Source organism: Girardinichthys multiradiatus, chromosome 20, assembly GCF_021462225.1.
Source record: "Girardinichthys multiradiatus isolate DD_20200921_A chromosome 20, DD_fGirMul_XY1, whole genome shotgun sequence".
In the NCBI taxonomy this organism is placed as follows: domain Eukaryota; kingdom Metazoa; phylum Chordata; class Actinopteri; order Cyprinodontiformes; family Goodeidae; genus Girardinichthys; species Girardinichthys multiradiatus.
In genome coordinates, this window is record NC_061812.1 from 29,354,053 (window position 1) to 29,370,620 (window position 16,568).

General features: G+C 37.7%; 1 protein-coding gene across 1 annotated transcript in view; it reads left to right on the top strand.

Annotated features, from left to right (window-relative positions):
• The window catches only part of scn8ab (sodium channel, voltage gated, type VIII, alpha subunit b), a 68,630-nt gene that overhangs the window by 9,611 nt on the left and 42,451 nt on the right, over positions 1-16,568 (top strand). Inside the window, 3 exon segments of the mRNA XM_047347080.1 lie at positions 9,022-9,140; positions 11,034-11,123; positions 11,220-11,348. Of these exon segments, the coding sequence (XP_047203036.1) occupies positions 9,022-9,140; positions 11,034-11,123; positions 11,220-11,348 (338 nt within the window).

Here is a 16,568-nt window from a genome sequence, read left to right on the forward strand (position 1 = left end):
GGAGAAACTAGTCCGATGCATTGCTCAGGTATGAAGTTGGTCCATACTTCCACATGTGTTTTCAGATCCTGAAGGTTCTAGGAGTCTCTTCCCTGCAGTCTGATATTCAGTTATTTTCTTAGATTTTCAATTGCATTCAAGTCAGTTGCTTAACAGGGTCATTGTAGCGGCTTTGTTTTCTTAACCTTAAACAGCTGAGCATTTTCTTGGATGCATGTTCAGCGGCATTGTCTTTGTTATTTTTGTTATCTGCTGGATTTGAGAATCACCTGGTACATTTCTTTTTTCATTCCACTTTCAGTAAGATGTGGTCAGCCTGTACCAAATACCAAAAAAAAACTCCAAAGCTCCCTGTTTTTATGGTTGTTTTTGGGGTGACGTGCAGTACCATTTCTCCAAACATGGTATGTGTAATGACATCCAAAGATTTCAGTTTTGGTCTTACTGAGCATGCCGTAGTCTCTTAGTATTTCACCAGTTTGCCCAAGTGTTCTGCAGCAAACCTGAAACAAGAATCCTTTAAAATAGTTTTTCTTCAGCAGTGAAGTCTTGATAGGTGAGTTTAGATAGAGGCCATTACGATTGAGTGCATTAGATATAGTAGTCAACTGTACTTACTAACTCCAGGTCTCTCTGAAGCTCTTGGTGAGTGGTTCTTGGCTCTTGACTATTCTTTTGTACACAAGACCATCAGTATGTTTTCCAAAAATAAGCCCTTTGCTTTAAACCGTCATGAAACCACTCTTGTGAGACACCTTGGTAATGGTAAATGTTTTTACAGGACAGCAAGAAAGAAGTAGGATTGCGGTCTAAATGCTGACAGATTTCATTTGGTTCCTTGGCTTCCTATGCCTTTTTGCATCTTCTTTTTTTCGTGTGCTCAGTGCTTATTCCCTGTTTTATTCCACTTTATTACAAATAACTGAACTACTAAACATCTTCGTTTGACTATTTGTGTATTACTTGGTTACCAACATATGATATGCATTTCATGTCACCTGGCAAATTACAGATAAATTTGCTGTAGGACGTGTTTCGCTGTAGTTGCTATTTTTGGCAAGTTGGATGGACTTCCCACAACCCCTGTTGCCCTCCACTGATTCAGTTGATTTCTTTACCAGGTTGCTGAAGCTCATGGAGTGATGAGAATTTTTACATGTGTGTAAAGAAGAAGATGAGGGTTATGCGTAACCGACATTGTCATTACCTTATTCCGCAGTCACTTTGTAATTGCATGTTTTCTTAATATAGTTCAGCACAATTTAGGTACAAAAACACTATTAAGAAGGAAGTATGTGATACATTTAGTTCTTTACCCATATAACTGGCAAAAAGTAAATACTCCCCCTTTTTTATAATTAAATCCTATTCACAATTGAAACAGTTTCACTAAAATGTGAAATGTAGTTTGTAAAGAAAAAGTGCCGAACCTTTTAGGCCAAAGACAATTTCTGAACAGATCTTAATCACTTTGTACTATATTGCGAACTTGTGTAAAGGACAGCTGACATTTAATGAATAAGTTAGCATGTGAAAAACCTCAAATGGAAAAGACAGCCAGACGTGCCTTGCATGTGTCTGGCTTAACAAGTCAGGAAATGACTTCAAGCAATTTCTATTGTCAGATTGATAAACCATTTAAGATAAATAGAAGTGGGACAAACAAGGCTTGACGAAGACCCAGGCTCATCTATCCATCATGAACAAGGAGGAGAATTAAAAGGGTGGTAAAAAAATCTGTGAAGTTCATTGTTGGAGAGCTGCAGCAAAGGGTGACATCTTATGTCTCCATAACAGCAACCTGTTTTAAGGCTTTAGTGCATAGCTCAAGGTGCTAATAGTTGTGGAGGGAGCTGTACTTCTAACAACAGCTATGGCTTTTCTGTGCACTCAGGATCTTTATCACAAATCACACACACCATCTTTCTATCATTCAAGACAGCATTATACCTAATCCACAGACATATTTGACCTTTATCCCCACTGTGAGGATGTCTTTCTGAGTATATAATGAGTAAGGGTCCACTCCTACCCCTCTGTCTCTGACCTCACCTTTCAAGGCTGTCTGTCTCCTTTACTTGACCGATGCTGATCCAATCGCTCAACATTGCACTGTATGTCAATGAGTGAGACTAAATGTGTGTGTGTGTGTTAGCGTTGCTGCAGGAAACCTGATCACAGCACTCATGTATAAAAGAGAGGAAGAGGAGGCAGTGGCGAGGAAGAGAAATGCAGAGTTGCAGTTCTTGTTTTCCCCTGTGATGGGGAGAAGACTGCCTGGGCTTTCGAACGTCTGATGTGACGTGGCAATGTTAAAGGAAAGAAGAGTAGGACATGACGGATGGAGGGTGTATACACGTGTGTGTCTGTGTGTAGACGGACACTGTCAGTATGCGTCGCAATCCAAAAACCTATGAATTTTCCACAGCCTAATTTTTCCTCACTGCCGCTGTGATGGTTGTATTAGCAGTGTGCACCAGAGCAGTAATTCCTGGCCGGGTCTGTGCTCGGCAGCAGCTGTTAGAGGGCGCGCAAGTGGCGCTCACAGCAGCAGCTTCGGAGACTCACTGTCCACAGCATTACATTATGTTCCTCCTGCTTTCTGTTGAAGTCCACCTCCCCTCCATTACTATGCTTTTTCCCTCTCCTCTTCTCCCTGCTGTCTGTGGCGTTCATTCTATCAGGGCGTAGTAAATTAGACCGAGGGCCGGGCTTTAGTGCTCCGTCTGAGTCCTCAGTCGCTGATGACACAGCATCCTCCTGTACTTGGCTGAGTGAAGAAGTGCATGGGGGCGGGAGGAAGGGGGAGGTTGAGTGCTGTCACTGTGATACAGTCTGGTAGAAAAAAGAAAGGTGGAGTAAGCCAGAATTTTATATTCTTGGGGTTTTTTGCAATAGTTTTACATTTCTTTTGCAGTTTTCATGTTTCTCTCACTATAAAGTAATCTTGATAGTAAAAAAGCTTTAAACATGCTATTGTTGTGTTGTTACAAATAAAATAAATAAATAGGTCCCATGAATATCAAACTGTGTTTTCAAGAACCTAGAATAATCTACTTCCAGGCTTGACCTGTTTCTTTATAATTTAAACTAATGTTGAACAAACACAGTCCAGATTTCTTTTACAGAGTGAAATAGCTCTTTAATTTACAATGTAACAAAACAGAGGGGCACCCACTCCAAATGCACTGGACATACAATTAAGCAATAGAAAACCTGTTTGGGTCTCTAATTATATTAAGTTTTCGTTTTCTAAGTGCTTGTGTCACTCCTTGATGAAATGGCGCCCTGGGTGGTGAGCCAAATTGCCCATATCAAACGTTTTTGGTTAACAAGTAATAAAAGGTGCATTCAAACACTGAAAGTATGAAGATAGTCGACTATTTTAATTTGATCCTTTTACAATAGTCAAGAAATGAAAATTAAACTGCTGAGGGAATTTAAAGTCAGAAAATCTCCCAAAAACTTATATTTTTACAGCTAATAAGGGGAATTGATGAACTGATGAAGAAGCAAAATCTGTCCTTTTGATTTTAAACTGCAGCCTTAGTCGTTACACATGATAGTTAAAGTAGATAGGTTGTTTAAATTAGATATACTGACCTCACAGCTGGACTTAGAAATGTCACAAAGAAAACCCAACTGTGATTTCAAACAACAATAGTAATAATAATAATAATGAAAATAAATTATTATTTATGTAGAACCTTAACAAAATAACTACATAGTGCTTTACAAGATACAATTTAGAAACAAAGAAACATTTGAACAGAAAAAAGGAAAAACAAGACCTTTTTAAAATGATTTAATAAGTATTTTAAAATCTTTAATTAAGGTATTGTTAATTTATGCACCTGCCAAATGCACACTATGCCCACATTAGACCATTATAGGTATTAATTTAGTTTTTTGCAATAAATAGGTTAGAATGCAGCGAAAAGGGAGTGTTCCCTTCATGTGGTCTTGCTTTTTGCCTTTTACTTAGCTGGATGACTTTTTAATAGATGTGCTTTTGGAAAAAAAATAGATCTCATAAACATTTGATTAGCAATGATTAATACATCACAAAGAAACGCAAACCTAAAGAAGTAGAACACAGATGTTTGTGGTGCTTTTGACTAAGACTACTAGAACTGCTCTTTGCTTTATGAAGTCGTACATTCCCTTTCCATGACTTCCTCCCTGTTGTTCCCCAGCTGAGATCTCACTAATCTTTGTTTTAGTATGACTTCCCCCCTCCCCTCTCTTAGTTTCTCTGCTGCATGCTTCCTCCTCCTCCTCCTCCCTACATCTGCCCATTTATCCCAGGTGTGGCTTTCAGTTCTCTGCAGCTCTTTAGTTTTCTGCATCACCCACCCCACTCCCCATCTCTCTCTTTCTCTGGATTTCTTTGCTGCTGTCCTGTGCCTCTGCAAGCCCCCCTCCATCTCTTTGCTCCGATGCTCCTTCTCCTCACATCAATAGAGAGACACAAAAAAACACTGTCCTTGCAAATAAATTCTGTCTTCTGGTTCTTGCATGTTGCAGGTTATTTTAATTGTTTTGGGGAACCGTTTTGCACAAAATATGGCTTCCTTCCAGTGGAGGCTGGTCTAGTGGGTTTTGTGTTCCTTCATCTTCTTATAACCATTATTTTGTTCTCTGTTCAAGTTACAAGTTGAAAAATCAGTTTCAATTGTTGTGTCTCTAACTACTAGTCGCAATGTATTTCTCTCAGTTTTCTGTAGTCAAAGACCAAAGGAACATTTTCACAAATAAAGATTGCAAAGTATGTGTGCAGCAGGTTTAATACAACCTGTCAGAACTGCTGATGAATGGTTTATACCTGCAACCTTCATTACGTTTTATTTGCACTTTGGACCTTTCTGATATCAAACTCAGAGCTGCTTTGGGATCTCCATCTATTAAGGTAGTGTTCTTGTTGTGTTTCCAACCAGAAGGTAGTTTGTGTATGTACTTTTAAGTTTGTGCAACCTGTTCTGGCCTGGCTCAAAGCCACAACAAGAAGGGAACCACACCATTAACTGGCGCTTAAAAGGCAAAATTCATTGTTTGTTAAATATTTTTGGATTTTTGACATTTTTTGCTTAAGGTATGGTGATGAAGTTATTGCCAGTGGTTCTAATTTTGGTAAATAATATCAGAAAAATCTATTTAACTGCCAAAAATCACAGACTGATCTCTTTGCATTATTTAAATAATCAATAGAATATTTATGCAGTGACATTCAGATCTTCTCAGGGATTCAATTAATGGACAGGTTGGACATCTAAATGATTCCAGTCATATCCCACTATGGCTACTTTTCCTTGTGTGTCCCCTACTCAATTATTGGTACTCTTGTCAAATAAATTCATGTTTCAAAGCACCTCTCACTTTTGAAATGGAAAAATTCCAACCTTTAATTTGGATATTTTTATTAAATATTGATTAAAAAACAATTGGTTCTTAGAAAATCACCAGTACAACTACTGCATTAGCAACCCTAAATACTCCTATAAAATAACACATTTTATTTTATTTGTACTTTTTTAAATGAAACAGGTTGTCTGGGATTTTTAAATGAATAATCCATAACTTCCTGTTACTTTGGCATATAACTGTGATGACAGGCTCACTTCTTTTGAGTGCTACTCAAAATGGGAAAGACGTTGATCTTCATAACTCAGGATGTGGCTACAAGAACACACTAACTTGCTCAAACCAGCCCGTATCTACAGTCAGAGCAGTAATTAAGTGGTTTTGAAACAGGCATCTGGATGTCACCAAGTCCTCATGTTTTGCAGCTTTTGTGCACATCTTGGGTGTCAGTAAGTGTGAACTGCCTGAAATTCGCATTTTCTGTTGTCACGATAGCTTTTTATGCCATTTAAGGGCATCCTTGTCAACAAATAAAGAACTAAGGTCTTTTTTTATATGAACTATCTTATCTTTAAAACACATCAGGGGATGACTTGGACTGAAACTCTCACTTTAAAAGGATGTTTTATTTTCTTAACTTTAATAATTAAGTAGAATGTATTTATGGGTGTTTACTCCTTTATTAAACCACTAAGCACAGTTAGCTATGCTGGGTACATGTTAACTCCTAATGAGGAGCTTCTCATTCCTCCCTCCTTCCACCCTCATATCGTATCAACCTGGTCAGCAAAATGCTGCCTTTGACCTCTGAGAGAGAAAACAGTCTTTGAAAGTGACTTCAGGTCCCTTGGTTTCCTGATTATATGACATTGACTAGACAAAAGTCTCCAGATGATAAAAACACATTATGTTGCTCTTTAGAGTGTTGGACACTTTCGTTCACCTCTTGGCTTCTTTCTTCCTTCTAGGAAGTGTTGACTCCACACCTTCGGTGTTTGTCTTCACGTTTAGTGTGATATTCTTTACCAGAAGGTCATTATTAATAGTTTTTTTTTTTTTTGCTGTATTAATAGAGTACCTTGCAGAAGGTCATACTCTTGAACTTTTGGATAATTTTGAGATTATGTGTTAGAGCAACACTTGGTAGCACATAGTTGTACTACAGAGAAAATTGAAAGAGTGCATGGTTTTCAAGTGCTGCATGCATTTGTATTCAACTATTTGTTGTGGTCTCTGAAATCCGGTCTTTTTTAGGGATGGGCAATCATTATTGTGCTACAAATTGTGATTTAACATGAAAATAATAAAACTGAAAATGAACTCAAAATGAATCCCCAACATCGTAGGAATTGTAACTTTTGCTGTTTGAGTTATCGATTTATGAGTTAATCTACAGCTGAATGATCTTATTAATTGACTGACGATTCATTGATGAGTGCGCGTTCGTTTAAAAATCTGAGTTTTCTTTTGTATCAAGAAGGTCTTTCCCTAAACAAAAAAACTTAGTTTTCTCACAATTTATTAAACTGTAAACATACTTACAAAATATAACAAAACAGAAACCTATGAGTTACTGAATAGAAACAAGAAAATACAAAAAAATTGTAAAACACTGAAAACTGTTTATCCTTTTGCTTTAATGACATTTTATGGTCCATTATAAAATATCATTACAGTACATTGACGTTTGTGAAAAAGTTCATTTAATTTTCCAAGGCAGTGAGATAAATGACTGTAGTGATGGCCAATTCAGTCAGTTCACTGTTAATTATGTCACAGTGAAACATATCTGATCGGAAACCTCTATCTTAACTTTAACCATATAATCGTTAGATTTTGATATAATCGTCCTCGTCTTTCTTTTCACAAATTAATAATTTAGCATCTGTAAGTCATTGCAGCTGACGTCCTGAGTTGTTTTATTATGGAAAACAAGGAAGAGCCTCCTAATCTAAACACCCATTCTTCACAGACATATTCTCCTCTGAGCTACGCATTTTATAACTGGTTGGTGAAAGCAGCTCTGAGCTGTGATGCCTGGAGATACCATGCAGCACCTCAGCAGTCTGTTTGCAAATGATGCTCATGCCTATAACGCTGACCTCATGTGCCTTTTGCTCAGGATTTTGGCACAGGTATCCACAGACCCCACACGAGTACAGAGAAACAGACAGAGGCTGCTGCCTCACCCCGGTGCCCGGCTGCACTTGGCCCAATGCTGCTTATGGGCAGGGAGTGGTTGCTGTGAACTCTGAGTCAGCAGATCGGCACTGATCGATGACAGCATTTGCTGTTCCTTTCCAGTAAGAGCTTTAAACCCGGTAGAAAGAGAGTCGTTCGGCCACAGAAAAGCCAGAGAGCTCTGCATGTGGCTGTCTGCTTGTCTTGGCCTTCTTAGAGAGCTCACAGCTTCTGTCACAGTGAAAGTCCTGCTGCTGACTGATGGGTGCTCTTTGACAACCGGTCACAGAGGAAGTGCTGTCAGTAGGGCAAAGTGTTGTTTCTTTGCTTCCTCTAACGTGCTGTAAAAAAGCTTTGCAGTATGTACAAATTTCTTCAGTTTATTCTTTTGTGCAGCAGAGAAAATGTTGTGGATTATCACACACATTTTCATATCTAACAAACATAACCTGAGTACATATAAAAAGCTGTTTTCATTTGATGATTTAATTTATCGAGAAGAAAACGTAAATGGCTCATCTCGCATTTCCTAAAACATCTCGATGATCCCAAAGACTTTTAGTAAAATGTTCTGTGGACTGACAAAAAAAAAGTGGAACTGCATCTCATTGCATCTGGTGTTCATCTAACTGAATTTTTAAAAAAAAGGACATGGATGGCTTGCATTAATTGATGGAATCACAAAATCTGGTCTCTTCCAGAAAACCCTGAAGGACACTTTGTTGGCCATCAGTTTGTAATCTTACACTCTAGGGCACTTAGGTCAAGCAGCAGGTCAATGACCCAAAGCACACCAGCAAACCCACCTCTGAATGGATAAAAAACAGAAACCTTTGGAATGGCCTACTCAAAGCCTGTACTTAAATGCAATTAAGATGCTGTAGCTTGACCTCAAACAGGCATTTCATGCTCCAAAATCCTCCAATGTGGTTGAATTAAAAGTGGCCGATCCCCGATCTCCCAAAATTATGGAAGTTTTGCGAGATTGAACGGCCAATCTATCGGTGCACCCCTAATTAAAACAGTTCTTCAGAAGAGTGGAGCAAAGCTGGCAGGCGTTGGTGCAAAAGGGTGGCAAAACATTTATTAGGTTTAGATTTTCACATACAGCCATATTGATTTGGATGGCTTTTTTCCTTTAATATTTGAAATCATAATTTAAATCCTGCTTCTGTTGATTTTGTTTGATAATCTGAAACACTTAAGTGTGACAAAATGTAAGGAGGGATACACATTTTCACAACAATGTAAATGCTTCTAGACAATTGCATTTTTATTTAATGTTTGGGCCTGTAGTCTTTATAAGAGGGAAGCTATGTAATGAAGTACAGTGCAGCAGCTCCATGGCAAGAAAGGCCCATGGGTCAGGGACACTTTCTCCTTTAAAGCAAGAGAGAAAGGTTTTCAGGACATGTGTCAAGCATATGCCTCCACTGTTTGACTAACTGTCTTCTTTCTTTTTCTCTCTTCTCTCCACAGACATTTATAGTCCTAAACAAGGGGAAAACAATCTTCCGCTTCAGTGCCACACCCTCCTTGTACATCATAAGCCCTTTTAATCTATTTAGACGAATAGCTATAAAGATTTTGATACATTCATATCCTTTCAAGTTATTTATGTTTTGTGCTACGCACCAAATGAACAAACAAAATGGAGTAGTGTTACAATAAGGGATGGAAAACCTTTTTTGGGAAGTTTTTGGGGGAAATAATTTGCCTAGAAATGAGGAACCTCCTTCAACTTGACCATCATTTAAAGATTAACTTCAGATTGGAGTGTTTAATTAATCAATTAAATAAATTAATCAATCAGTTATGCTGATCTCTTTCCTCATGCGTGGCTTCTGATCACCTTCAAACTCTCAACACCATCTTACAAAAAAAATTGAAACAGCTGATTCAAATCCAATTTCCCAAACCTTTAGTTCGTACAGTTAGTAATGATAATGTTATGTCATTTTCTTCTGCCATAGTTTAAGTCCCTCTCCCAAGAATGGTATAACTTGCAAATGTATTTGTTTTCCAAAGAAAATCAGGTTTTCATGCAATGTAATAAAAATGTAAACATTTCAAATTAATCAGACAGTTTTCAAAGATAGATCTACGTTTTTACATTGAGGCCTATTATCAACCTTCTGCATTAATCTCCTGCTTTGGTTGCAAATCCAAGTTAATCATTTAAGGCTTATTGATTATTAGGAAACCCTTCAAAAACTGAAGCTCGTATGCTATTTGACTTTTTTTTTTTTTTTTTACCCAGTTTAAGGTTTCAAACATGTATTTCTGCTCATTTTGTTGATTATAGCTTCTGAATTTCAGTTATAGAGAAAATTATAATATTACATGGGGCATTTTTTATAAAAACACAAACTATCCCTAACAAGCATAGAAAGAGGTTGGAGGTCCTGGTTTGGAAATGTGCAAGAAGACAGATATCTGAGAGTTTAAGAAAAAGATGCCTGACAGATCCTCCACTGGGAGCTGCACTAAATAGTACCGTCAAATACAAGCATCAGCATCAACAGAGAAGAGACAACTTCATGGCATAATTGCCCAAAAATAAAAACCCCCACATCTTAAACTGGCCAGTAAAAATAAATAACTAAAACTGGAAATGGAAGAGTAGAAAAATCCGTAATGGACAGATGAGTCGAAGTTTGAAGTGTATGGATCAAATAGAGGAATATTTGGAAGATGCAAAGACACTGACTAATACCATGAGTCAAGCATAGTAAGGGCAGTATAATGGTTTGGGTATGCAGAGGTGGTAAAATAGAACAGAGAGGGAAAAACCTTGAAGAAGGAAGACTATCACAAGATTTTGCAGCAACGTGCCATTACCTGTGGACAGCACCTTGCTGGGGCAAGGAGCTTGACCCAAACCACACCTCTAAAATGTGTCAGCATTGTATAAAAATAAGCTGTCCATCAACATAGTCCACCTCGTTGGAGAGGCTGCAGGAAATCAATCAGATTACTTTAAAGAAATGACAGCTAAAACGTGTAAGGTCTGCTGGGTCGTAATATCCGAGAAAAGGTTTTTTATTGAATGAAAGCAAAGTTTGAAGAGTTTCTTAAAGCTCCACACCAAATTAGTTGGATTGAATACATAGTGTTAGTAATAAATCAAAATTATTAAAGTTTTATTTTTATTAAACATTATCAACAATGTATTCCTTAATTAGAAGAAGGTACATTTTAGCAATATAGCTCTTTTCTGTCTTAATAATGAAATATCTATTAAAGTTTTGCTGTGATTTATAATTGTTATTAATACATTAATTGTGTTCCCATTAAAGTGTACAGATTAATGATTTACTTGACTGTTTTTCTGCTGAAAGTGGAGCTTATCTTAATCACACTGCTGTCTTCTATCTGCCTTTTCAGCTTCTTTACTTATTTTTCTGGTAAAAAAAAACGTAAAAAACTTTATACTATCTTGTTATTTTATGTGCGCTGTTCAATGTTTTCCTTAACATTTGTGTTTTCACATTATTCAGCATGATCATCATGTGTACCATTTTGACCAACTGTATATTCATGACATTTAGTGATCCACCAGAGTGGTCCAAACAAGTAGAGTAAGTATATACATCCCACTACTGCTTCTCTGAAATCCTAACCTACATCTTAATCTCGTCACAGCTCTTGACTCTCCGTTGGGCTTTCTTTTATAGGTATACCTTCACGGGTATCTACACATTTGAGTCGCTCACAAAAATTGTTGCCCGAGGTTTTGCCATTGATGGCTTCACATTTCTCAGAGACCCTTGGAACTGGCTGGACTTCATGGTCATTTCAATGGCGTAAGTATATGTTAATATAACAGTTGACTCATTTCCATAAAAAGAGGTGTAGTTACATATTAAAATGAAAAAAAAAAAAATGACAAGGAAACAGAAATGGCATAAACAAGCATATGAAACTTGCAAATGATCTATTAAACACTTTTAGTATAAAACTGCAGCAAATGTACTAAATATAGCAATAAAATATTTTCACGTTATTTTTAGTGTAGATTCAATCATGAGCAGCAGCGGTGAACCTGTTGTCTCTTTTGCAACTACTGACACCATCAGTGGATAATTGTGCTTGTAAAGTTGCTTTATAGCACTTTTATGTCAATGACAAGTCAAAATGGCTCATACAGGAAATGTTTTAATAATAATAATAATAATAATAGTAATAATACCTATGTACCTTAACCTAAAATATGCAGTATCTTTCAAAAGTATTAATATGCATTGGATGTTTTCACATTTTGTTCCTATACAACCTGTCTGCTGTGTCCCTTCTCAAACCTCTGAGGCCTTCAAAGAACAATGATGTGCTACGTTGGGTTGTTTGTCACATAAAATCCTCTAAAATCCTAAGTTAGTGGTTTTAAAGTGACAAAATAGGAAAAAGTTCAAAGGGTGTGGGTACTTTTGACAGGCACTGTAGATATTAAAACATACAATGCACAAAAAAGAATGTATACAGATTTTTTCTGTTTTTACTTTTTGTCACACTTATGCAGACCTGAATAAATAATGTAGCTTTTTGAAATCTTCTAGCCTACCTCGTGTTGCCTGAACGGTCCTGTTCAAGTGGTATGTTGATGCACAGGTCTGACAGTAATGAGGCCTGAGTGTTGCAAGTGATGTTGAGTCAAAAAGGTGGTAAATATACTTTATTTATATTTATATTTTGAAAACTGCTTATTTATTTACCCTGGTTATCTTTTTCTGAGATTAACATTTGTTTGATTTTAAGTGTGACAAAAAGCTAAACATCTGTCAGGGAGGCAAATATGTCACTGCACATTTATAATATTCTTCATTTTGCTTTAATCCTTTAATTTTACAATGTTATTGCAGAACAGGTTTAATATCAATATGGAGAAAAAACTAAAATCTGCAATGGAACTGTTAAAAGAGAATTTAAGGAATATATATTCTCTATTTTTTCCTTAAAATAAGGAGCATCAATAAAAATATTTGGAGTCAATGGGTTGTATTCTTAGTAAATAAAGCTTTATTTCTCATATGAAAATGCTGCAGGTAAATAGAACTCTAAAGCTTTATTTTAGACCAAATTATTGGTATTTCTCTATTTTAAGGTTATGCCCATGTCAGTAATCAACTTGATGAAATCTTCTGCTGTTTAACACAGTAAAGAGTGAAAAGTCTAAATATAATACTTGTTTCTTGTGTTTCTGATACGTGGTAATATTCTTGGTGATCAAAAAGAGACTTAATTATCCTTGTTAAGGGGGGTTGTGTGGAGTATTAGTGAGAGTCAGTATTGCACCTGCAGTACTCAGTAATCTCTAAGATTTCAGTCTGGAGAACCAAGAAGACATTTTGGGGGAGGGACAGGCTAGTGCCGTTCATAAGGACAACATCATCTTGTGACAGAAATGATAGGGCATACTACACACATGGACAAAATTGTTGGTACGCCTCGGTTAATGAAAGAAAAACCCACAATGTTCACAGAAATAACTTGAATCTGACAAAGATAATAATGAATACAAATTCTATGAAAATAAACAATTGAAAGTCAGACATTGCTTTTCAAACATGCTTCAACAAAATTATTTTAAAAATAAATTCATGAAACAGGTCTGGACAAAAATGATGGTACCCTTAACCTAATATTTTGCTGCACAACCTTTTGAGGCAATCACTGCAATCAAACGATTCCTATAACTGTCAATGAGACTTCTGCTCCTCTCAGCAGGTATTCTGGCCCACTCCTCATGAGCAAACTGCTCAAGTTGTCTCAGGTTTGAAAGGTGCCTTTTCCAGACAGCATGTTTCAGCTCTTTCCAAAGATGCTCAATAGGATTTAGGTCAGGTCTCATAGAAGGCCACTTCAGAATAGTCCAATGTTTTCCTCTTAGCCATTCTTGGGTGTTTTTGGCTGTGCGTTTTGGGTCATTATCCTATTGCAAGACCCATGACCTGCGACTGAGACCAAGCTTTCTGACACCGGGCAGCACATTTCTCTCTAGAATCCCTTGATAGTCTTGAGATTTCATTATACCCTGCACAGATTCAAGACACCCTATGCCAGAGGCAGCAAAGCAGCCCCAGAACATAACAGAGCCTCCTCCATGTTTCACAGTAGGGACAGTGTTCTTCTCTTCATATGCTTCATTTTACCTTCTGCGAACATAGAGCTGTGCCTTGCCAAAAAGTTCAATTTTTGTCTCATCTGTCCATAGGACATTCTCCCAGAAGCTTTGTGACTTGTCAACATGTAGTTTGGCAAATTCCAGTCTGGCTTTTTCATGATTTGTTTTCAACAATGGTCTCCTTGGTCGTCTCCCATTAAGTCCACTTTGCCTCAAACAACGTCGGATGGTGCAATTTGACACTGATGTTCCTTGAGCTTGAAGTTCACCTTTAATCCCTTTAGAAGTTTTTCTGGGCTCTTTTGTTACCGTTCTTATTATCCATCTCTTTGTTTTGTCATCAATTTTCCTCCTGTGGCCACGTCCAGGGAAATTGGCTACAGTCCCATGGATCTTAAATTTCTGAATAATATGTGCAACTGTAGTCACAGGAACATGAAGCTGCTTGGGGATCGTCTTATAACCTTTACCTTTAACATTCTTGTCTATAATTTTCTTTCTAATCTCCTGAGACAACTTTTTCCTTCACTTCCTCTGGTCCATGTTGAGTGTGGTACACACTATGTCACCAAACAGCACAGTGACTACCTGTATATAGGCCCACTGACTGATTACAAGAATGTAGACACCTGTGATGCTAATTAATGGACACACCTTGATTTAACATGTCCCTTTGGTCACATTATTTTCAGGGGTACCATCATTTTTGTCCAGGTCTGTTTCATGAGTTTATTTTTAAAAATAATTCTGTTGAAGCATTTTTGAAAAGCACTGTGTGACTTTCATTTGTTCATTTTCATAGAATATTTATTCATGATTACCAGATTCAAGTTATTTCTGTCTCCATTATGGGTTTTTCTTTCATTAACCGAGTGGTACCAATAATTATGTCCACATGTATATGTTAGGAGGGGGGATGTTCTTCTTTTCGGTCTTTTTGGTCAGTAGGGTGGAAGCCCAATATCACCACAGAAAAAATATTTATTGCAAAATGTTGCATAAGCCCTACAAAATCTGCCTAGAATTACCACTTGCAAGGGACAAAATGTTTAATTTGAGTTCTATAGGAAGAATGTAGCTCCTCTAATCTTTTTTTGGCAACCACTTAGGTACAGGCAGATTATCTTTATAGCAGTAGCTGCTGTTTAAATTTGAAACTGAAGTGGGTGCCTGACATGGTGGTGTAAACAGTAACACTGTTTTAAAAAACCTTACCCAGTGTAAGATAACATACAGGTCCTTCTCAAAATATTAGCATATTGTGATAAAGTTAATTATTTTCAATAATGTCATGATGAAAATTTAACATTCATATATTTTAGATTCATTGCACACTAACTGAAATATTTCAGGTCTTTTATTGTCTTAATACGGATGATTTTGGCATACAGCTCATGAAAACCCTAAATTCCTATCTCACAAAATTAGCATATCATTAAAAGGGTCTCTAAACGAGCTATGAACCTAATCATCTGAATCAACGAGTTAACTCTAAACACCTGCAAAAGATTCCTGAGGCCTTTAAAACTCCCAGCCTGGTTCATCACTCAAAACCCCAATCATGGGTAAGACTGCCGACCTGACTGCTGTCCAGAAGGCCATTATTGACACCCTCAAGCAAGAGGGTAAGACACAGAAAGAAATTTCTGAACAAATAGGCTGTTCCCAGAGTGCTGTATCAAGGCACCTCAGTGGGAAGTCTGTGGGAAGGAAAAAGTGTGGCAGAAAACGCTGCACAACGAGAAGAGGTGACCGGACCCTGAGAAGATTGTGGAGAAGGGCCGATTCCAGACCTTGGGGGACCTGCGGAAGCAGTGGACTGAGTCTGGAGTAGAAACATCCAGAGCCACCGTGCACAAGCGTGTGCAGGAAATGGGCTACAGGTGCCGCATTCCCCAGGTCAAGCCACTTTTGAACCAGAAACAGCGGCAGAAGCGCCTGACCTGGGCTACAGAGAAGCAGCACTGGACTGTTGCTCAGTGGTCCAAAGTACTTTTTCGGATGAAAGCAAATTCTGCATGTCATTCAGAAATCAAGGTGCCAGAGTCTGGAGGAAGACTGGGGAGAAGGAAATGCCAAAATGCTAGAAATCCAGTGTCAAGTACCCACAGTCAGTGATGGTCTGGGGTGCCGTGTCAGCTGCTGGTGTTGGTCCACTGTGTTTTATCAAGGGCAGGGTCAATGCAGCTAGCTATCAGGAGATTTTGGAGCACTTCATGCTTCCATCTGCTGAAAAGCCTGCCAACTCTCCTGACCTGAACCCCATAGAGAATCTGTGGGATATTGTGAAGAGAACGTTGAGAGACTCAAGACCCAACACTCTGGATAAGCTAAAGGCCGCTATCGAAGCATCCTGGGCCTCCATAAGACCTCAGCAGTGCCACAGGCTGATTGCCTCCATGCCACGCCGCATTGAAGCAGTCATTTCTGCAAAAGGATTCCCGACCAAGCATTGAGTGCATAACTGTACATGATTATTTGAAGGTTGACGTTTTTTGTATTAAAAACACTTTTCTTTTATTGGTCGGATGAAATATGCTAATTTTGTGAGATAGGAATTTTGGGTTTTCATGAGCTGTATGCCAAAATCATCCGTATTAAGACAATAAAAGACCTGAAATATTTCAGTTAGTGTGCAATGAATCTAAAATATATGAATGTTAAATTTTCATCATGACATTATGGAAAATAATGAACTATATCACAATATGCTAATATTTTGAGAAGGACCTGTAATGTCATTGCTGTTAGGATCCGTCATTTCATCTCCCTGAAGATCTGCTCTCAGAAGCTTTTAGCTTGACTCTCTTGTGAAATCTTCTTCCCATGTTTTTATGGGATGAAATGGTTCAGATTGTTTTTTACTGCAAGAAATAATACTGACTACTCATGAGTACTCGCCAAA